At 45.8% G+C, this 24,268-nt stretch overlaps 1 protein-coding gene across 1 annotated transcript in view; it reads right to left on the reverse strand.

Moving 5' to 3' along the window:
- Positions 1 to 24,268, reverse strand: part of MYO1D (myosin ID) — a 385,815-nt gene that overhangs the window by 145,871 nt on the left and 215,676 nt on the right. The window contains exons 17-19 of the mRNA XM_074978817.1: positions 16,687 to 16,910; positions 5,409 to 5,553; positions 4,489 to 4,593 (exon numbers count right to left, since the gene is read on the reverse strand). Coding sequence (XP_074834918.1) covers positions 4,489 to 4,593; positions 5,409 to 5,553; positions 16,687 to 16,910 — 474 coding nt within the window. The remainder of the gene's footprint in view (positions 1 to 4,488; positions 4,594 to 5,408; positions 5,554 to 16,686; positions 16,911 to 24,268) is intronic.

Below are 24,268 nucleotides of genomic sequence, written 5' to 3' on the forward strand. Positions count from 1 at the left end.
ACCTGTTTGTAAATAACTCCTGCGATAGAGATTCCACAACCTCCCTTGGCAATTTATTTCACTCTTTGACCACCCTGACAGTTAGGAACTTTTTCCTAATGTGCAGCCTAAACCTCCCTTGCTGTAGTTTAAGTCCACTCCTGCTGGTTTGTCTCACGGTAGTGCAAAAAATAATAGTTTGGACACTTTAGCACCAGCAGAGGCTTAGAGTGAGAAACAGTATGCTCCCTTCGGTACAAGCTCAGGTGACTAGACCAGAGCATCTGCAGCTGCTTCAATCACCATATGGATCTTCGTAGCACACAAACTGAAGATGAGCTGCCTTGAGTCTGTTTACCCAGGCTAAGAAGCACACTCCCACCTGCAGCACAGACATATTCTATGAAAGCACCCGCACTCATCAGTTAGGTTACTTAGATGGTGCCCAATAGATCCTCAAGAATGGGGATGAGGATATGAGAAAACGTATGGAGCCCTGTGCAGGTGCAAAATTTGTGACTCGCAAGCATGACCAGTGGATATAAAACAGATATCCACACACTGGAATAAATTGCCTAGGGAGGTTGTGGAATCTCCATCTCTGGAGATATTTAAGAACAGGTTAGATAAATATCTATCAGGGATGGTCTAGACAGTACTTGGTCCTGCCATGAGGGCAGGGGGCTGGACTCGATGACCTCTCAAGGTCCCTTTCAATCCTAGTGTTCTCTGATTCTATGAGACGTGCAGGACTCCAAGAATATAATCTTAGGACTAGATATAAATTCTACTGCAATATAAATAATCCACCAATGGGCTGCCAAGAAAGTTTCCAGAATTCTACATGACATTCCTCAACTGACCATCTGCCTGGAGAATAAAAGTTTTACCTAAAATTAAAATTAAGTCCCTAACAATTAGAACATTCAACAATGACCAAAAAAATCACTGATAAAAGATTAAAGCTATGAAGTAGAAGCAGAAGTCCATGCTCCATTCAACATATCCCAATTACAGCTTGGGTTTGCTTTCAAAGGCAGAGTTGGGTAACAGCTTTTCTCCATCAGTGAAAGCTGGGGGTGCTTCATTTGCACTCATGATTGGCAACAGCAGTCATGTCTTTGGTTACTCTGTCTCCCTGAATTAACTATTATTAAAGAGATTACTTTTGTTGCATCAGTCTCTCAAGTAAACTGAAAACAAACATCTTTTAATATTTGTGGCATTTGGAACTTTTAGTGGTTGGGCTAGAGACAATACGTCTATTTGTGTTCACTCCTGTGAATTTCTTCCATATGCCACGATCAAAAGGAATCTGCCCCTTTATAAATATTTTAAACCTTACCCTTTTTGAGCTTTTAAATGATTTTTTGCCCGCCTGTAATTACTAAACACAATGAGGCACAAATCTTTACTAGCTTCCTCTGTCCCTGTATGTTAAATTTGTGCCAAAAGCTGTATCAGGAGTGAGGGTGTGAGAAAAACTTAGGGGTTTAAAAGCTTAAAAGTTGCATAACAGTGAGCAAAATTAAACTCTGCAAAAATCCCCAAAGTGTACACACATCCTGCAAAAGGTCCTGTTACTTTTAGCATTCATTCTGCTCCTATTCAAAATCATTGTTTGAAACATTTACATTGTGCTTCTATATTTAAAAAGGTAAGAAAGCAATAAAAGCTGAATTCCACTATTTTAGCTGAAAAACCCTAGTAAACAAGTTAGTACAATCACATAAACCCACACATTCTAAAGCATCACAAACTTTAAAAAAATAACAATTTTCAATAACAATGGGTTCAGAGATTACACTGTGAATCCTGTAATTATCTTAACACAATAGAAGAAAATCCCTTTCCAACAATACAATATTTCTGTTACCTTGCTTTCACCACAACTGGAAAAATAAAAGCCAGGAGCAAAGTATTCATATAGTGCCCTTTGCGTAAAGAAAAGTAAGAAGGACTCCCCTGTCACCAGATTCAAGAACGGAATGGGCAATTATTTTTGACGGGGGCCACTCTAAAAATTTGGAAAGTTGTCAAGGGCTACACTCTTGAGTGAGGTTAATGAAGGAGGTGCAGGGTCTGGGATGGAGGTTGGGAGCAGCAGAGAGCTTGAGGTAAGGGACTGGGATCTGGGAGGAAGTTTGGATGAAGGAGGCAGTTGTGACCTGAGGCAGGGGTCTGGGATGCTGGAGGTGGTGCTAGGTGGGTTGTGTTGCCACCTAGGGCAGAAATGGGAGGTTGTAACCTGGGCAGGAGGTTGGGGTGCAGGCTCTGGGTGAAGGAAGAGGGTCAGAGGGGTTTGGTTATGTGAGGTAGGGGCAGAAGGGTAGGACTAAGTGGAGAGGGGAGCAGAAGTGAGAGAGAGTGAGGGTCAGGCCAGAAGACTTACCTATAAATCTGCCAATGGGAGCAGAAATATTTTGCACTGGGGGCGGGAGCAACACTTGAAGTCTCCCCTCCTGCCCAGCATGCGTAGCAGAGAGCTACTTGGGGCAGGAGTCATTTAAAGCTGTGGCTGGCAAGGATCTTTGGTTTTGCACAGTTATGCCATTGGCACCCCTACCAAGTGGGCATGTGGAATTCCTGGCTGTACTGGAAGAACATAACCAGCAGCGCAGCTGGCAGCTCATTGGGCAGCAGCCAGTGCAGATACAGCACCACCCAGATCTCAAGTGGACCATGTCCTCATAGTCAGAGCTTGTGTGTGTTGGGGTGGGGGGGTGTTGGGGGAGACCTCTGTGTCTTCCGCAGGGGGCCAGAAGTGCTGTTGGCAGAACTGCCTAAAGTAAAAGTGGCTGAACTTAATTAAAACCTGCTCATGATTTAACCTAGTTACCTACCAAGTACTGCACCTCTGAACTTGCATGCAACAAAAGGAAGCTGCTCAGACTGTGGATTAATTGGCCTGTCACCTACACAAAACAATGAGCACAACCCTGCAGACACACTAACACACACACACACACACACACACTTATCTTAATACCACAACCAACACACACCATAACCCCATATACACACAGTCCCTAACTTCAGGGGACACACTTGCCAAACAGCTCTTTGAAGCCTAGAATGCCTGTTGCGTCAGTGTGAAGCAGCTGTAACAGCTACAAGCATGGTGGAGAGCGTCACCACGTTCAATCACTGGAATTCACAGTGTTAGGCTTCAATTTAAGTTCTCAGCCATTTTTACATGTCTTTACAAATTACACCTGCACAACAACACGGCCCTTCAACTATCAAAACAAAAAAGCAGTCCAGTAGCACTTTAAAGACTAAGAAAATCATTTGTTAGGTGGTGAGCTTTCTAGGGATAGAGTGAAGATCGTGGGAAGATAGTCTGGATAGTCTGAAGAAGTGGGTGTATCCCACAAAAGCTCACCACCTAATACATTATTTTGTTAGTCTTTAAAGTGTTACTGGACTGCTTTTTTGTTTTGATAGTATATAGACTAACACAGCTAACTCTCTGTTACTTTTCAACATGCAAGGCCTTCAACTAGTAGTTTAATATTGATTTCCATCTATAGAAGTTTGATAACATTCAAATAACACGCCCTATGGACGGTGGTATTTAAAAACAGCCTAATATATTTAATTAGAAATATTTTAATCTCTATTTGCAAAAGCACAAACACTGAACCTGACTTCAATCAATAATTTGAAATAGCCTTGATTTAATTGGCTCCACCCTGGAAAAATACTTTCTATCAGACCAAAATCAGCTATACTCAGTTCATAGAATACTAGAGCTGGCAGGGACCTCAAGAGGTCATCAAGTCCAGCTCCTGCCCTCACCAAGCACAAATTGGTTTCATCTCCCAGGTGGTCAGAGGGGTCCCTAAAGTGAAGGGTTCCCTGTTAGCTTGGTTTGATTATTATGAAAGCAGTGGTCCAAACATGGTTGTTGATACTTAAAATGTGACAAAAACAGGATGTGGCACTCTTGGCTCCATGTCTTCAAGCAAACTAAACGCTAAAGTTTCCATTTTGATGGTGAAAACCCTTGCTAAAAATAGCTTATGTACCAGCCCCATGATCTAGCCTCCCCTGTAATCTTGTTCCACTGGATGCTAGTTGTGTTTAAATGTAAATCCTTTGCACCAGGAGTAAGGATCGAACACCAAGAATGCAGTTTACTTTCACAGACCTACAAATATTAAGGAAAAGAACTGTTACACTACTTCACAGTGTACCCCCAAGTAATTTAGAGAGTAGTCGGTTATGCAGTGCCTGTGAGCTTTAGAGGAAAGCAACCATCAATGACACGACTTCTCTTTGGGTTACTGCTGCTTTGAACTCTGCCTGATATATTACACCCAACTCAATCTCCCCAAAGGGACAAAAACCAGATGGTCAGAACTCAGATATTTTCCCCTCATACTTAGCATCAGAAAACTTTACTTCAGCCACAAGAAAATTAGTCTGTGACATTTCCATTGCCAGCCTAGCTTTTGACTTTTTGTAGATTTCTCTCTTCCTCCTTCAATCACTTATTCTCTTTACCTTACGGACGTGGCATGAGAAGAGCACATTCATGTATTTGTCTTTCCTCTTCAACTCATTGGCAATCGGGATGAAGGAGCCTGTGGTCTGAAGGTTATCTGGTTTCTGGATAAGCAAACAAAAACAGGCATGTAATTTCTCTTAATTACCAAATAAATCGATCGCGTTTTGTCAACCTGGGCCTGACCGAATGGCAAACTCACCAAGAAGACTGTAATACATCAGGAGACTATCACCAATTTCCTCACAGTACAGAAACATGGCACCCCGAGTTTGATATGCTTTTCTCAAGAACCTTTTAGAAACAAAGGACTGAAGAGGAAGAGGAAGGATGTAATAAGATGGAGCTACCTTTGAGGAAAATTTCCATGGACCCTGAGGAAGGAGGAAGTTAAGAATTTTTCCTCTAACTTCCAAGCTCACTACTGCAATTTTATTCTCAGATTGCACTTCCTGTCCTGTCTCTGGCCACTGGAAGAGTCATCTGCAGTATTAATTGTTACCTTGATTCATAGTGCTCCTGAGAATAATGAGAATAAAATTTACAGAATACTAATAGAAAAGGAAAACCAGCATTCCTGCAGCACTTTAAAGACTAACAATGTTTTTTTAAATTAGGAAATGAGCTTTCGTGGGTAAGACCCACTTTGTCACATCTGGAGCAAAAATAAGAATCCAAGAAAGCTCATTATCTAATAAATAAAACTGTTAGTCTTGAAGGTCCTACAGGACTGTTTGTTTTTTGTGAAGCTACAGACTAACATGGCTCCCCATAGTGGTGGAGTTGAAATGTATATCCTATTCAGAACATGCACAGTTTTCAGACTCTCCCCTCCTGATTCCCTTAGGCCCAACCAAAGGAACTCCTCCCTCTTCATCTGCACTGACTACAGTAGGAACATATCTATGACAGCACTCACCAAGGCAAGGTAGTTACCCTCCCAGGCTCTTTGCAGCCCCATATCTGCTCTGTGACCCTTCAGCAATTCGATGGCAGCAACCTTTGCCCTGAGCTGAGGCAGATCTTCTGGTGGGATGCTCTTGATGAGCACATTTGCTCTCCACCTGAAAAAAAATTCCAATTAACACCAAAGTTAATCTGTGCCCCATAACAAGACCCACCTCCCAGGGGAGTCATTTGGGGAAGAGGACAAAGGGGGCAGAGACACACTGGGCAGGACACACCACAGTGGAGGGGGTCGAGGGGGGAAATTGCCCATGGGCAGCCCTGCAAGGGCACCTGGAATCTCCTGGCCCCTTTCACGGCTGCACAGAACAGTTCACAGGAGCCAGAGCAGTGTTGTGCCTCTCTGCAACTTTGCCAGCTTGGGAGGGTGACTGAGGGCTCACTGCCCTCAGCCCTGCCCCTTCTGGGGGTGTGGGAGCCAAGCCTCCTCCCAGCGTGCCCTGGGGTCCACTGTGGCTGTCAGCACTCCCCCCCCACACCAAAAAACAAAACAAAAACAAACAAACCTGAAATGACACCCGTCACCTCCCCCGAAAGCTTAATGAGCAGACAAATGTGGAGCCTTCCCTGATTTATGCTGTGAAGGGCTGGACAAACAGACCTTTCTATCTGCCAGCACATAAGTCAAGTCATTCTTCAAGCAACACACCTAAATTTACTTAATAAGAGATGGCAGCACAAAGTTCCATGTATATGATTCGCAATTTCACATAAGTTGTATTCCCACCTGCCATTCTGGTAAGTGTGTCCTGGCATCCAACACGGAGGCTGGGCTATTATAAAGAGAGACTAACTTGTGTCCATTCCAATGTAAGTGTGCATTCACTCAGTTGCCAGAAAATTTCTCCCCTAGCAGGTAGCTGTTGGGTTGGCGTGGTGCCCCCTGGAGTGGTGCTAATATAGTGCCCAGTATAGGCACCACCCATCCATCCTGTCAGCTATTCCAACAGTGGGAAAAGGCCGGAGGGTTTTGGAATGAACATCTCAAAGAACACCAGTTCCAGAGGTAAATAACTGTCTTTTCTTCTTCGAGTAATTGTTCACGTGCATTCCAATGTAGGTAAATGCAAGCTGATGTTAGGAGGTGGGGTCAGAGCCCTGGAATGACAGTTATTCAGCCCTGTCTACTGCAGCACCCTCCCTAGTGTGCTGCATAATTGCATAATAAGCTGAAAATGTGCAAATGAAAGACCAGGTGGCCGCCCTACAAATTTCCTGAATAGGGACATGGGCTAGGAATGCTGTGGAAGAGGCCTGTGCCCTTGTCCAGTGAGTCCTGATTGTACAGGGGAAATCCTTGCTTGCTTGGGACAAAACCAGGAGACCCTTCATCCTGTCTGCTAAAGCCACAAAGAGGTGCTGCAAATTTCTGAATGGCTGGGTCCTGTCTATATAAAAGGCTAAGGCTCTACAAACATCCAAGGTATGTAAACTCTGCTCCCTCAGGGTAGCGTGAAGCTTAGGGTGAAAAAAAGGTAATGGAATATCCTGACTGACATAGAAAGAGGAGACCACCCTTCAGCAGAAAAGCCAGATGGGGTCTCAGTCTAGCCTTGTCCTTGTGGAACACCATATTGGGTGGGTCCACAGAGAGGGCTCTCAACTTCAAGGCCCTTCTGGCTGACATGATGGCCATTTAAAAGACTGTTTTGCAACGTAGAAACAGCAGGAAGCCAGGGACTTGAAAGGGGTCCTCATAAACTTGATAAAAAAAAACTGAAGTCCCAGGAAGGTAAGGTGTCCCACACCAGTGGTCTAACCCTCTCCAGGCTCGTCATGAATCTCTTGACTACAAGGTCCGAGAACACAGACGAAAGGCCTGGACCGAAATGAAAGGCAAAAGTAGCCGCCTGGTGTACTTTAATAGAGGACAGGGACAGCCCTGACTGGCTTAGGTGCTACGAATAATCCAGAATCAAGGGGATTGTGGCCTGCAATGGAGATAGCCCCTTCTCGGACGCCCAAACCACGAACCTTTTCCACTTCACCAAGTAAGCGGCTCTCATGGAAGGTTTTCTACTGTTTAAAAGTACCTCCCTCACCGGGTCTATGCAGGAAGTTCCATGGACCTCAAACATGAAGCTTCCAGGCTGTGAGGTGAAGGGACAGGAGGTTGGAGTGCTGAAGCAGCCCCTCCTCCTGCATTAATTGGCCTGGGTGTAACGGGAGCGTTATCAGATTGCTCACCGACAGGTCCAACAGAACCAAGTACCAGTGGTGCTTGACCCACGCTGGAGCCACCAATCCATTCATATTTCGAGGACTCCCCTGTGGATGAGGAGAGCCGGAGGGAATGCATACACCAGAGGCCCTGTCCAGGACACGTCAAACACGTCCAGCCAAAACCTGCATGCCGGTTCCAGTAAGAACAGAATGTTTAGCACTTTGAATTGACGCGTGTGGCAAACAGATCCACCTAGGGACAGCCCCAAACTTGGAAAATTGATTGCAGCACATCTAGGTGAACAGACTGCTCATCGTTCATGAAGGACCTGCTGGAGTGGTCTGCTATGGTATTGTGGACCCCAGAAAAGTAATGGACCTGCAGGAGAATTTCATGGGTGATGCAAAACTCTCATAGCCTGAGGGCCTCATGACACAGGGGAGAAGAGCCTGCACCCCCGTCTGTTGATATAATATATTGTTGTCATATTGTCTGTGCTCACCAGCATGCAATGCCCCTTTAGGTTCTCCCAAAACACTTTGCATTCCAACTTGATCACCCTGAGTTCGCAGTGATGCAAAGTTGGAGACCTGAGGTGCCCCAGACAGCCTGAGTCTAGCGCTCCCCCAGATGTGCCCCCCCGCCTAAATCTGATGCATCAGTTACCAGGGACAGGGAAGGCAGGGTGGTCCTGAAAGGTACCCCATACACACTGAGCGTCCATGCACCAATGCAGGCTCTGCAATGCCTGCTGCAGCAATATCACTTATTTTTCTATATCGCCTCTCACAGTGTGGTACACCGAAGTGAGCCACAGCTGGAGGGGATGTAGACAAAGTCTAGCACGCTGCAACACAAATGTACATGCTGAATACAACAGCTGGCCATCGTGGTGGGGAACTTCATAATGTTGTTCGTGATGCTGCCCATAGCCTGAAACCTGCTTTCTGTCAGGGAGGCCCTGGCAAGCACTGAGTCCAGGAAACCCCCAATGAACACTATTATTTGAGTGGGGACAATTGTCAACCTCACCACGTTTACCAGGGGGTTGAAACTGTCAAAGGTTTGGCAAATGAACCTGGGCCTCCATGCTCCCCTTGACTGCCCAGTTGTCCAGGTACGGAAACAACTGGACACGGTGCCTGTGGAGGAAGGCTGTAACCACCACCATACACTTGGTGTAAACCTTTGGAGCCGTCAACAGGCCGAACAGAAAGACTGAACTGATAGTGTCCCCCGTTCACCACAAGCCTAAAAGAACCTCATATTGGAAGGATAGAGTATGATGTGAAAATATGCGTCCTGGAAGTTGAGAGTGACTAACCAGTCCCTTTAATCCAGCAAAGGGATAATGAACCCCAGAGAGACCAGTGAGAACCTGGACTTTTTTTTTTTAAAAATCTTGTTCAGGTCTCACAGGTCCACGACAGGCCTCATTCCCCTTCTCAATTTTGGGATTAAAATATAACAGGAATAAAACCTCTGGCCCCTGAATTGTGGGGACCCTCCTCTAATGCCTCCTTGATTGAGGACCAACTGAATCTGCTGCCTGAGCAGACTCTTGTGATAGGGGTCCCTAAAGAGGGACGAGGAACGTGGGGTGGGAAGTGGATACGAAATGAATTGTATAGCATATCCCCTTTCTACTGTGTGAAGGGCCCATCAGTCCAATGTTATACGGCACCAGGCAGGGCAGAATAGGGATTGCTGGAACAAAAACATACGGTGTGTTGGATCCATAACGCGGAGTGGTGCAGCGCTCTCGACCACACCTTCAAAAGTTGGACTTAGGCCCTGGTGGGGGCTTCTCTTGCCCTTGGCTTTGGCTGGGATGGTGGGAGCACCTCCTGCTGCTCCAACCTCCCCCCCATTCTGATCCCGCGGCTGCTGGGGGAATTGCCTAGCAGGGAGAGCGGGGAGTGAAATGCCTGTGTTACATCACAGGGATATGAATGCCCAGAAACCTCAGGGTAGCCCTGGAGTCTTTATGGCTATGAAGCCTCATCAGTTTTTTAAAAAACAAGTAAGTAAATAAATAAATAAAGGGTTGGCCCCTTGAAGGGTAAGTCCTGAACCACCTGCTGTGCTTCACAGGGGAGACCAGAGACCTGGAGCCATGCACCCCTTCTCATGGCCACACTAGATTCCAAGACCCTTGTCACAGCATCAGCAACATACAGAGCAACCTGCAAAGCCACACAGGAAATCAACTTGTTCTCCTCCACTAATGTTGTAAACTTGGGTTTGGCATCTGTGGGGGATCAACTCTGTTAACCTGGAGAGGGAGGAAGCTCTACTGTATGAGCACCTACTCATGAGGGCTTGCTGATTAGATATACTCAGCCGTAGCCTCCAGTTGAATAAACTTTCCTATCATATAGGTCCAACTATTTCACCTCTGTTTTTGGGTGAGGGCCCCTGAAAATCCACTGTCTCTCTATGGCTGGGCACATCCATGACCAGAAAGTCAGGTCGGGGGGGTGCGTGAAGAGGTGTTCATACTCCATAGAGGGGACAAAGCATCTCCTTTCATTCTTCCTTGCTGTGGGCTGGGCTCTGTCACATGGTCTTGGACGTTTAGGCTATGGTCTGAATGAGAGGCAGCACAACTCTAGTGGGACCCGATGAGAACAGTATATCCATTATTGGGTTGGCTTCATCCTTCACCTCCTGTGCCTGCACCCCTAAGCCCTGGGCCACACAGCAGAGCAACTGCTGGAAAGCCCGGGGAGGCAGAAGACCCCACAAGTGCTTCATCCAGGGAAGACAAGGACACACCCGCCTGCACTGGGCAGCCTATGTCCATGGCTCCTGCCAGGTGCAGTGCATCTGTCCTCTGATGCAAGGGGAACAGCTCCAATGCCTGCCTGTGCATCGTCAAGCCCACAGAGATTGGCGCTGAGACCTGCACTGTGAGAGAAGATGCCATCATTGACATCAATGGGAACCCTCCAGGCCCCACAACTGCCATTGTGGTTGGCGCCATGGTGGATAGCACCACAGGGATAGGAGTCAAAACCACCAGAGCCAATGCTGATAACGGTGCCATGAGTGTTGGTGCCAAGGTGAGAGATGGTGCCAATGAGGACAGTTAAGTAGGAGGCAGCTGTTCCAATGAACCATCCCATAGAGGGGCTCCCAGCTAGGCAGACGGTGCCGAACATGGTACTGGGGGACCTCCCAACGCCAACATAAGTGATGGAGGGTAAATCAACTGCCCCTGGCTTTTGTGGGTGCCCACAGAGACCACAATGGCCACTGCGGAGGCAGTTGCCAGTTTGGTGGCCACTGTCCTGGAGTGGAGTGTCAACTCCATCTGGACGAAGATTAAGCAATCCTACTCCTGCCAGAGCTGGAGAAATAGGAGCTGGACTCTGGTTCATGAGGGCTCCAATGCCAAGGCAGCACAGGTCTCGTGGGTGCCTGCAAAAGCAGCTGGCGGGACAGTACCAGGACCAGCACCATGGCCACTGACACAGCCAGAGGTGTAGGTGGCTGTGCCATCATGGAGGGCTTGCCCTGAAACGGGGGATAACTTGACACCTGCCCCAAGGACACATTCCCCCATGGTGGTGAAAAAGGCGCCATGATCTGCAGGGCGCTCAGCACCACCCAGAATACCTCCAGTGTCAATGGTAGGTGTGGCAAGTGGGGGCTGGACCTACAGACCAGCATCAAAGCCCAACCATCCATGGTCTGCTCGTGGCGTGTCTCTCCCAACACCACCTGAGAATCTTCCCTGCACTTGGATGCTGCAGGAAAATGGCCCCTGTTGTGCCTTTTCTTTTTGTGAGGCACCAGGGACTGAGACTTACGTCTCCGGGCAGGTTGAGGTATCAGCCCTTCATCATGGAGCAGGGCTCCTTTCTCCTTTATTGATGCCATGCCCGAGCTTGGTGCCGGTGCACTCTGCACCAGGTGGATGGGGATTCCTAAGGCTGACGAGCTGCCTCCATCAAAAGGACTTTGAGGCGCTGAGCCCTGTTACCTTGAAAGTCCTCAACCTAAAGGTTTTACAGATCCGGCAGTGGTCCCACTGATGACTCTTGCCCAGATTCTTCAAGCAGGCTGAATGCAGATCTCTCTTTGGCATGTGCTTCCCACAGTCAATGCAGACTTAAAGCCTGGTGACCTCGGCATACCTAGGTGCCAAGGCCTCAAGGAGGGGGAGCAACCTCACTACTCAGGGCTGGACAAACGACTAGCTAATAACAAAGGAATTATTAACTATTTAGTAGTAATAATAGTAGTAGTAGGCATCCTTCAGTCTACATAGACTATGGATCACGCCCTTCGTAGTTCCATTTGGGATCGTCATTTGCAGCGTTGACAGTGACTGTGAAGGCCCACACGAGAGTGACAGTCCTTGCTGCATCTCTTGCAGATGTAGTGGGTGTCTGGCAGGTCCTTACTGTGCTTTCTGTGGGCTTGTTTCTCCTCTGCTAGCTGTCTGATCCTCATCTCGCCCTTCTGAAGGCCCTTGTGTAGTTCCTGCCTCCATCTGCTGCGATTGTCTGCCAGCTCCTCCCAGCTGTCCAGCTCCATGTCTACCTCTCTGAGGTCCCTCTTGCAAACATCTTTGTAGCGCAATTGGGGGCGTCCGGGAGGTCTTTTGCCAGAGGCTAGCTCGCCATACAGGATGTCTTTTGGAACCCTTCCATCATTCATCCTGTGGATGTGGCCAAGCCAGCGGAGCCGCTGCTGCCTGAGGAGGGTGTGAATGGTTGGGATTCCAGCTTGCTCAAGGACGGCAGTGTTGGACACACTGTCCTTCCATGATATTCCAAGGATGCACCTGAGGCAGCGCAAGTGGAAGACGTTCAGCCTCTTTTCCTGGCGGGAGTACAGGGTCCAAGACTCGCTGCCGTAAAGGAGGGTGCTGAGGATGCAGGCTCTGGAGACTTGCATTTTGGTGTGGGTGTACAACTTGATGTTATTCCACACTCTCCTGCTGAATCTGGACAGAGTTGTGGCTGCTTTTCCGATCCTCCTATTTAGCTCAGTCTCCAATGACAGGGTGTCAGTGATGGTGGACCTGAGGTAAACGAACTCGTGGACAACCTCTAACAGATAGTTGTGAATGCTGATTGATGGAGGTTCAGCAACGTCTGACCAAGTATGTTTGTCTTCTTTAGGCTGATGGAAAGCCCAAAGTCCTTGCATGCTTTGGAGAACTGATCCAGCAGTTTCTGAAGCTGGTCTTGTGTGTGACACTACAGCAGCGTCATCTGCAAACAGCATATCTCTGATGAGGACTTCCCACACCTTAGATTTAGCTTCCAGCCTTGCAAGATTAAACGGTTTCCCATCAGATCTTGTGTGCAAAAAGATGCCCTCTGTTGAAGAGCCAAAGCGTGCTTCAGGAGGAGTGCGAAGAAGATCCTGAACAGTGCCAGAGCAAGGACGCATCCTTGTTTGACGCCACTCCTGATGCTGAAAACATCTGATAATGTGCCGTCACATGGGATGGTTCCTCTGATGTCTTCGTGGAAAGACTGGATCATCTTGAGTAACCGTGGTGGACAGCCTATTTTGTGGAGCAGTTTGAACAGTCCATCCCTGCTGACCAAGTCAAAGGCTTTGGTCAGGTCAATGAAGGCATTGTAGAGTGGATGAAGGCAATATACAGTGGTTACCTATTTAAACCATTTAAAACTATTAACATCCAATTAGATCTTATCTGTAAATAGTTTTAATCACTACCAGCTAAAGCTCACACAAGTGATGGAGAGTTCCAGCAACTGACACCATAGCAAGAAGGAACTGAGAAGGGGGACAGGTCAGGTGGTGCCTATATCAGGTGCTAGATTGGTGCCACTCCAGAGGGCTCAGCACCAATGGCTACCAGCTAGGGGAAAATTCTTCCGGCAATGGAGCACACATGCATGCACCTACACTGGAATGCATATGAACAATTACTCAAAAAACAACAAAGAAAGGGTAGAAGGGAAAACAGCAAAATAGAGAGAGTGGATTTCAGGAGGGCAGATTTTGGTAAACTCAGACAGCTGGTAGGTAAGGTCCCATGGGAAGCAAAACTGAGGGGAAAAACAGCTGAGGAGAGTTGTCAGGTTTTCCAAAGGACATTATTAAGGGCCCAAAAGCAAGCTATTCCGCTGTGTAGGAAAGATAGAAAATATGGAAAAAGACCACCTTGGCTTAACCAGGAGCTCTTGCATGCTCTCAAAATAATAAAGGAATCATACAAAAATGGAAACAGGGACAAATTACAATGGATGAATATAAGCAAACACCACAAGAATGCAGGAGCAAGATTAGAAAAGCTAAGGCACAAAATGAGCTCAAACTAGCTACAGGCAAAAAGGGAAACAAGAAGGCTTTCTATAAATACATTAGAAACAAGAGGAAGACCAGGGACAGGGTAGGGCCATTGCTCAGTAAGGAGGGAGAAACAGTAACAGGGAACTTGGAAATGGCAGAGATGCTCAATGACTTCTTTGTCTCAGTCTTCACTGAGAAGTCTGATGAAGGAATGCCCAACATAGTGAATGCTACTGGGAAAGGGGTAGGGTTAGAAGTTGAAATAAAAAAAGAACAAGTTAAAAATCACTTAGAAAAATTAGATGCCTGCAAGTCACCAGGGCCTGATGAAATGCATCCCAGAATACTCAAGGAGCTGATAGAGGAGGTATCTGAGTCTTTACCTATCATCTTTGGAAAATCATGGGAGACAGGAGAGATTCCAGAAGACTGGAAAAGGGCAAATATAGTGCCCATCTATAAAAAGGGGAATAAGAATAACCCAGGAAACTACAGGCCAGTTAGCTTAACTTCTGTGCCAGGAAAGATAATGGAGCAGGTAATTAAAGAAATCATCTGCATGCACTTGGAAGGTGGTAAGGTAATAGGAAACAGCCAGCATGGATTTGTAAAGAACAAATCATATGAAACCACATCTGATAGCTTTCTTTGACAGGATAACGAGCCTTGTGGATAGGGTAGAAGCAGTAGATGTGGTATACCTAGACTTCAGTAAAGCATTTGATATGGTCTCACATGATATTCTTATCAAAAACTAGGCAAATATAATTTAGATGAGGCTACTATAAGGTGGGTGCATAACTGGCTGGATAACCAAACTCAGAGAGTAGTTCTTAACGGTTCTCAATCCTGCTGGAAAGGCATAACAAGTGGGGTTCCGCAGGGGCCTGTTTTAGGACCGGTTCTGTTCAACATTTTCATCAACAATTTAGATATTGGCATAGAAAGTATGCTTATTATGTTTGCAAATGATACCACGCTGGGAGGGGTTGCCACTGCTTTGGAGAACAGGGTCAAAATTCAAAACAATCTGGATAAATTGGAGAAATGGTCTGAGGTAAACAGGATGAAGTTTAATAAGGACAAATGCAAAGTGCTCCACTTGGGAAGGAACAATCAGTTTCCTACATACAGAATGGGGAGAGACTGTCTAGGAATGACTACAGCAGAAAGGGATCTAGGGATTATAGTGGACCACAAGCTAAATATGAGTCAAGAGTGTGATGCTGTTGCAAAAAAAGCAAACATGATTCTGGGATGCATTAACAGGTGTGTTTGTGAACAAGACACGAGCCCTGTGTCTACACGTGCCCCTTCCTTTCGAAAGGGGCATGTTAATGAGGTGCTGCATATTCATTGCAGTGCCTCATTAGCATAATGGTGGCCATGGCGATTTGAAAGTGTGGCTTTTCGAGTCGCGCGACACCTGTGGAGATGGGACCTTCCAAAAGGACCCCTCCCCCAGTTTTCCAAAGCCCTTCTTCCGATCATCAGATAGGTCACCAGATCTTTCGAAGCTGCTCATTAGCATGCCCCTTTTGAAAGGAAGGGGTATGTGTAGACCCAGCCAAGAAGTCATTCTTCCGCTCTACACTGCGCTGGTTAGGCCTCTGCTGGAGTATTGTGTCCAGTTCTGGGCACCGCAGTTCAAGAAAGATGTGGAGAAATTAGAGAGGGTCCAGAAAAGAGCAACAAGAATGATTAAAGGTCTAGAGAATGTGACCTATAAAGAAAGGCTGAAAGAATTGGGCTTGTTTAGTTTGGAAAAGAGAAGATTGAGGGGCGACATGATAGCGGTTTTCAGGTATCTAAAAGGGAGTCATAAGGAGGAGGGAGAAAACTCGTTCTTTTTGGCCTCTGAGGATAGAACAAGAGGCAATGGGCTTAAACTGCAGCAAGGGAGGTTTAGGTTGGAATTAGGAAAATGTTCTTAACTGTCAAGGTGGTCAAACAGTGGAATAAATTGCCAAGGGAGGTTGTGGAATCTCCCTCGCTGGAGATATTTAAGAACAGGTTAGACAGATGTCTATCTGGGATGGTTTAAACAGTACTTGGTCCTGCCATTAGGGCAGGGGGCTGGACTCAATGGCCTCTCGAGGTCCATTCCAGTCCTAGTGTTCTATATTCTATGAAAGGTTATTTCACTCTTATTATTTGTAGAGAGAAATCCTTCAGTGCTCTAACTACATTTGGGATCAGATTGGGCTCGAAAGCCTCAGCCCTTAAGAGCATATAGTCTAACTGGACAAGTCAAAAAGAGAGCAGAAAAAACCAGATGATGTGATCTCATATTACTTAGCACGTCAACGGCAGAATTAGGACTAAATCCAGATCTCCTGACTCTGTCCACTGCCCCAACCACTAATAAGCCACGCTGTCCCCAAGGCTTATGCAGCAGTATTGGTTGTATGAGGCTAGCACCATTAAAAGCCAAAATCAACTCTGACTCTGAACACAAACCAAGAGAACTGGTGTTCAATAAAGAGGTGCCATTTATAGTCACTGCAAAATGCAGTCATGCTAACTTCTCCACTCTCTTGCACAAGCACCAGATATTGATAGCAGACCTCTGAGTTCGAAAGCATTGATTTTGGATGCTGAAGAGACGGTACTACACATAGATTAGATTACAGATACACATTTTGTCTTCTACAGAATAAAAATACATCTACTATACGAAGAACATTTCACATAGGAATCCATCAGTCATTGTTTATTCCTACTTTTTAGTCTGTGACCAGTGATGCCTCTCATTTAGAATGAAATAAGGGGTTTTTTCTTGTACCTCTGATAAACTGCCTGTAGTAGTGCTTCAAATCGGTGCAGCACTTTTGGAGGGCTGGGCCACTTCACATGCTTGCCATAATCCTTCATGGACTTCACATTGTGGAAGCGCTGAGTGACCTCACAGATGTAGGACTTCACCTTGTAGCGACGATAATACTTAATTATTGTGAGGGCAGCCCTTGTCCTCTTATACCGGAAGCGGGCTAGTGTGCCCCTCCAAACCTATAGGAGGAGAAGAGTTGAGATTTTTTAACAAAAAACTGTGCAATCATTTCCTTTTAATTAACTTTTATGTTCTGTTCCTAAGCAAATTCTGCAGCTGCTGAGTGGAAGGAGAAAAGAAAAAGTTAGTGAAGAAGTTTTTGGGGGACTCCCTTTTCTGTAAAATTTAAACTCAGTCAAATACCCTTAATTACATAGATGCTAATCCCAGAGCTGCTTCCATTCCTGCGTGTTTGAGAAGCAGAACTGTAGCACCATATCAACTAGAAATGAATAAAATAAAATTGAGCAGAAGAGTAATTGATTTCAACCATCACCCTTGTACTGAAGTAAGCAAATCTTTTGTTTGAGTTACAGCACAAAACCCCGTCACCTCTAGTGACTGCTGTGCCACCTCCCTTCATTACTGGACCGGAGGAGTGGGAAAGAAAAAATGATAGTACACTATGTTTGGTGACCTCTGCTCAGCCAGGTTCTTTAGCACTTCCAGGATTTCCTGCAACCTACGTCCTAGAGTGCACCATAAACCTCCTCCAGGATGTCCTAAAACAGGCACCTTTCCAGACGTGCCTGTTTTCAAGAAGAGAGAAGGCCTGTGGCATACCTTTTAATGAGTCAACTTCTTCCAGTGAAAGAGAATCTGTGCAGCCCAAAAGCTTGCCTCTCTCACTAACAGCAGCTGGTCCAATAAAAGGTCTCTCTCCCCTACCTTCTCTAATATCTTGAAACCCAAATGGCTGAAGAACGCTGTTTAAGTAATCTTTCCACAGCATGTGCAGACCTGGGCACAGTTCTGCATCTACAAACACTAGATTCTTGATTTCATTACAATGCATAAGAGAAAAAATTAACTTCAGTTGAGGAAATGCACCTCCCTAGCCGAGCAGGTAGCACTGTTCTAATCTTGTAACCAGACAATCTGCATATGTTCATCTGAGTACTCTCCAGCAAACACGCATGCTCCTGAGGAATCGGCAAACAGCTGCACTTCCTCTTCAGTATCATCTACTAAGATGAAGACTTGTATTTTGATTTCCTCATGGGATTTCATTGAAAAGATAACCAGCTTCCTGACATGAAAGGATTGCTCCACAACTCACTCAGAAGTCTGACAGAAAATTTATTTAATTCCCGAGATGCATCCTACAGACCCACAGATGCATCTCAAGCCTCCTATTAACAGAAGGATTAATTACCTACAACGATTTCCCATATGGCTTTTCTTTATTGCATGAAGCTGTTGTCAGCTCTCTCGTGCAAGCTTTACTAACCCTCTTCCTATAAGCACTATGACAGTGTTTCCGAAAGTGTGGTATGCCTACCATGGGAGGTAAACGAAAGGATTTCAAGGGGTACATGGTGGAAAATAAATTACTAAAAATCAGGAGATAACCACTGGGACAGGGGTACGCCTATGAGGCAAAAGTCCTGAAAGGGGTATGCAAATATTTTAAGTCTGGGAAAAACTGCACTAGCTGATTCAGGAGAACTGAGAGCGCAAATACAGATATATAGATAGTAACAGATATGCAGATATTCTTCACTGCAGGGCAAGAATACTTTAAGATACACTACAGTCATGGGTCCTAAAAGGCAGTCATATTTTCTGAGAATGATATTTCCCCTTTTAACTCAAGGCCTTTGTGTTGAATCAAAGGTCTCTGCCCAAGGGCAGGCACCTCATCCTCAAGAGACTAGACTAATTCCTGAAACAGACCGGCTGCTCCCTCAAGTCTTAGCGCATGCTGGATCTATAGCTATGTTCTCACCCTTCAGCATGCCAAGAACTAAGGAGGAATCTGACCCCATACAAAACATTGCCTAAGCCCTTGACTTCCAGGCGAAAACAATTCTCCCTCCACTTATTCCCTAACATTTACATTTCTTTGTTAGGTCGTAACCACAAAGCAATAGATTGTGTCAACCTCACCATCAAACATACCCCATGGAGGAAGACAGTCCTTAGAGTACACAATGATAGAGAACATTCTCTACACATTTCTGAAGAAAATCCAGGCTTTAAAAACTTGCTAACTTCAACCTTTTAAGGAAGCATTTACAGACTATGCACAATGGCCAGAAGGGATTATGTTCTGGACAGCTGGAAGCATGTCCTTACACACTGGCTAAGAACTTCCTTTCAAGAACCAAGCCCTCAGAAATAAAAGTCTTAGGCCGTGTCTACACTACAAAAATAACTTTGAAGTTGCGTACTTTGAAGTAACAGACTTGGAAGTTGGGCGTATACACACACCCTACTTCTAAGTTAAACTTGGATGCACCGGAGGCTACTTCGAAGTAGCCTCTAACTTCAGAGTTAACTTGGAAGTTAGTTCCTAGTGTAGATGCACCCTTAGATTCCAAGACTGGAAGGGACCAAGGCCATTAGCCAGTCTGATATCCTCTATCACAGGCCATAGAACTTTTCCAAAATAATCCCTACAGCAGATCTTATAGAATCAGAGAATCCTAGGGCTGAAAGGGACCTCAGGAGTTCAAGTCCAGCCCTCTGCCTAAAGAAGGATCAACCCCAACTAAATCATCCCAGCTGGGATTTTGTTAAGCCAGGACTTAAAAACCTCTAGGGATGGAGATTCCACCACCTCTCTAGATAATACATTCCAGTGCTTCACCACCTGCCTGGTGAAACAGTTCTTCCTAATAACCAGCCTACACGTCCCCCCGCTGTAACTTCAAACCATTTCTCCTTATTCTGCTGTCTGTCACTACTGGGAACAGTCTCTCTCAATCCTCTTTAGAACTCCCCTTCAGGAAGTTGGAGGCTGCTATCAAATCACTCATCACTCTTCTCTTCAACAGACTAAATAAGCCCAGATCCCTCAGCCTCTCCTCATAAGTCATGTGCTACAGCCCCCTAATCATTTTCATTGCCCCCCTCCCAGATCTGCTCCAATGCATCCACATCCGTTCTATACTGGGGAGCCCAGAACTGGATGCAGTACTCCAGATGTGGCCTCACCAGTACCAAATAGAGGAAAATAATAACTTCTCTAGGCCTGCTGGAAACGCTCCTCCTAATGCACCACAATATGACATTAGCCTTCTTGGCTACAGAGGGACATGGTTGACTCATATCCACCCTCTTACCCACTATAATCTCCAGGCCCTTTTCTGCTGTATTGCCACTTAACCACAGAATCAAAGAATGCTAGAACTGGAAGGGACCTTAAGAGGCCATCTAGTCCAGTACCCTGTGCTCTCGGCAGGACAAAGCACCGTCTAGACCAGTGGTTCCCAACCTTTTCCAGACAGGGCCCATTTTGACAATTCAGAAAGACTTGGTGACTCAAGACAATTCAAAAACGGGGGGAAGATGTGGGGGAGAGCACAGCTGTAACTAGCTAATTTTACACTTGAGGCAAGAATATGAAATTGTGCCCCCTCATGTTTATATATCCATAATAGTTATTTTATAGAAAAGGAGAAATATATTCATAAAACAACAACACTACATTTACTGTATCGAGGGGGTAGCCGTGTTAGTCTGGATCTGTAACAGCAACAAAGGGTCCTGTGGCACCTTATAGACTAACAGAAAAGTTTTGAGCATGAGCTTTCATGAGCACAGACTCACTTCATCAGATGCTGGTCTTGGAAATTTGCAGGGCCAGGTATAAATAAGCCAGAGCAAGGGTGGGGATAACAAGGTTAGCTCAGTCAGCAAGGGTGAGGCTTACTACCAGCAGTTGATCTGGAGGTGTGAACACCAAGGGAGGGGAAGCTGCTTCTGTATCTAGCCAGCCATTCGCAGTCTTTGTTTAAGCCAGAGCTGAGGGTGTCAAATTTGCAGATGAATTGTAGCTCAGAAATTTCTCTTTGGAGTCTGGTCCTGAAATTTCTTTGCTGTAGGATAGCTACTTTTAAGTCTGCTACTGTGTGGCCTGGGAGATTGAAGTGCTCTCCTATGGGTTTTTGCATATTGCCATTTCTGATATCTGATTTGTGTGTGTTTATTCTTTTACGTAGAGACTGTCCAGTTTGTCCAATGTATATAGCAGAGGGGCATTGCTGGCACATTATGGCATAAATCATATTGGTAGATGTGCAGCTGAATGAACCCACGATGGTGTGGCTGATCTGGTTAGGTCCTGTAACGGTGTTTCTGGTGTAGATATGTGGGCAGAGCTGGCAACGAGGTTTGTTGCACGGATGGGTCCCTGAGTTAGAGTGACTGTGGTGCGGTGTATAGTTGCTGGTTAGGATTTGCTTCAGGCTGGCAGGTTGTCTGTGGGCCAGGACTGGTCTGCCTCCCAGGGCCTGTGAAAGTGGGGGATCATTGTCCAGGATGGGTTGTAGATCCCTGATGATGCGCTGTAGAGGTTTTAGGGGAGGACTGTAGGTGATGGCTAGTGGTGTTCTGTTGGTTTCTCTCTTGGGCTTGTCCTGTAGTAAGAGGCTTCGTGGCACAAGTCTGGCTCTGTTGATCTGTTTTTTCACTTCCTCAGGTGGGTATTGCAGAGATCAAGAATGCTTGGTAGAGATCCTATAGGTGTTTGTCTCTGTCGGAGGGGTTGGAGCAAATGCGGTTATATCTTAGTGCTTGGCTGTAGACAATGGATCGTGTGGTGTGTCTGGAATGGAAGCTGGAGGCAGGAAGGTAGGCGAAGCAGTCAGTAGGTTTACGGTACAGGGTGGTATTGATGTGGCCATTGCGTATTAGCACCGTGGTGTCCAGGAAGTGGATCTCCTGTGTGGACTGTTCCAGGCTGAGGTTGATGTTGGGGTGAAAGTTGTTGAAGTCCCGGTGGAATTCCTCCAGAGTCTCCTTCCCATGGGTCCAGATGATGAAGATGTCATCAATGTAGCGTAAGTAGAGACGGGGTGTTAGTGGACGAGAACTAAGGAAGTGCTGTTCCAGATCAGCCATGAAAATATTGGCATATTGAGGGGCCATGCGGGTACCCATAGCTGTGCCACTGATTTGAGAAGATTGAGGGGCGACATGATATGTTATTATACCTTTCTCTACTGGGCTGAAGAGTCCATTATCAAACATCTGCTTCCCACGTACATACTTATAACCAACTCACCTCTTAACCTCATCTTTGTTAAACTAAACTGACTGAGTTCCTTGAACTAATCACTACTGGATTAGAAACCACAACTTACCATTTTCATGGCTCTTTGAACCCTCTCCAATTTATCAGCATCTTTCTAGAACTGCAAACCTCAGAACTATACATGGTGCTGCAGCAACAATCAGCTGACAGACAGACAGTGGTTAAAGCTCTCCACTGTTACATGAGATTCCCCTGTTAATGCATCCACGGACCCCACAGTATCATACTGTGAGCTCATGTTCAGCTTTTTACCCACCATAATCCTCAAATCTTTTTAAGAGTCACTCCTTAAGTGTCCTCACTGTGGAAGCATGGCCTAAATGCTTTGTTCCTAGGGCTATGTCTCAATTACAGGGATTTGTCAATAGAAGTTTTTGTCAAAAGATACCTTTCAACAAAACTTCTGTCAACAGATTGTGGACCATCTGCAAGAGTGAGATGCTGTGTCGACAGAGAAGCCCAGAAGGCCTCCTGGAATGTCCAGACCGGCTTTCTAACAACAGGTCTCTATTAGAGGCGTTATTTGTCATGGGGAGTGGGGTATAGCTGCTGATAAAAGTGCTGCATGCTGTTGACTTACTGTCAGCAGAACACCTTGGGAATCTGTATGCTGTGGAAGTATAACATTGTATAAGTATAACCTTGTATAAGGGGACATGCTGGATACATTGTATATGAGAGGGCATACCAAAACATGTTACAAAGTATCTGAGGGAGCACACGTAGGGACAGTTAGCTTTTGAATGGAGAAGCAATTAAGATGGAGCCAGTGTATCTAAGAAGCAGGCATCAGAATGGAAGGTGTGAAGGGCAATTAGTTAAGTTAACTGGAAGCTGTTAAAGGAGATTGTTAAGGGTGGCAGGTAATTGAAGATACGTGACTGGTCTCAGGGATCTCGAAGGGTGGTGACTAAACTCTTTTTCTTCTTTTGTCTGTAACTTGTTCTCCAAAAACTGTATAAATTAAGAGACACAAGCCCCACTCGGGGGGCTCACTTCCAAATGTATTAGCAGAGCAGCTTTGCTAATAAAACAGAGTGGTCTGACAAATTGTGAGTCTGAGTCTAACTTTGACAATGCTCCGTGGGTTTTGTCGGCAAAATGGCTGTTTTGCCGACAAAACCCTCTAATGTAGGCATAGCCTAGATGCGTACATTTCCATTTAGCCATACTCGGACATACATTTTTGCTAGCGCCCACCTTACTAACAGATCCCAATCACGCTGATTTACCGCTCGTCCAATTTGTGTATCATTTGCAAGTTTTACCAGTGATAGTTTTAAGGTTTTTTTTTCAACGTGACCTGGAGAAATTGGAGGACTGGGCCAAAAGAAATCTGATGCAGTTCAACAAGGAGAAGTGTAAAGTCCTGTATTTGTGACAGAACAATCCCAAGCATTGTTACAGGATGAGGACTGATTGGCTAAGCAGTAGCAGAGCGGAAAGGGACCTAGGGATTATGCTTTATGAAAGGCTGGATATGAGTAAACAGTATGCCCTTGTGGCCAATAAGGCTAATGGCATATTGGGGTATATTAGGAGGAACATTTCAAGCAGATCTTGAGAAGCTGTTTTTGCCCTTTTTGGCACTGGTGAAGCCATATGTAGAGTATTGTGTCCAGTTTTGGGCCCCCCAGTATAAAAAGGATGTGGATGTGGTGGAGCAGGTTCAGCAGAGGGCAACAAAAATGATTAAGGGTCTGGTGCACATGACCTATGAAGAGAGGCTGAGGGATGTGGGCTTATTTAGTTTGCAGATGAGAAGATTGAGGGGTTAGTTAATAGCAGTCTTCAGCTTCCTGAAGGGGAGCTCTAAAAAGGAAGGAGAGAAACTGTCCTCAGTGGCAACAGATGGGAGAACAAGGAGTAATGGCCTGAAGTTACAGAAGGAGAGGTGTAGGTTGCATATTAGGAAAAACTACTTCACCAGGAGGGTGGTGAAGCACTGAAATGCGTTGCCTAGAAAGGTGGTTGAATCTCCATCCCTCTAGGTTTTTAAGCCCCGGCTTGACAAAGTCCTGGCTGGGATGACATAGTTGGGGTTGATCCTGCCTGAAGCAGGGGGCTGGACTCGATGACCTCCGCAGGTCCCTTTCAATCCTAGGATTCTATGATTTTCCTCTGGTTACAGATACAAATGTTAAGTAGCATATCGTCAAGAAAGCATCACAGCAGGACTGCAATGCAAACACACCAGCTCAGTGGTGATTCCCCATATATAATCGTATTTTGTAGCCTAAGCTTTGGCCAGTTTTTAATCCAGTTAGCATTTGCTTT

This window comes from Carettochelys insculpta, chromosome 28 (assembly GCF_033958435.1).
Source record: "Carettochelys insculpta isolate YL-2023 chromosome 28, ASM3395843v1, whole genome shotgun sequence".
NCBI lineage: Eukaryota > Metazoa > Chordata > Testudines > Carettochelyidae > Carettochelys > Carettochelys insculpta.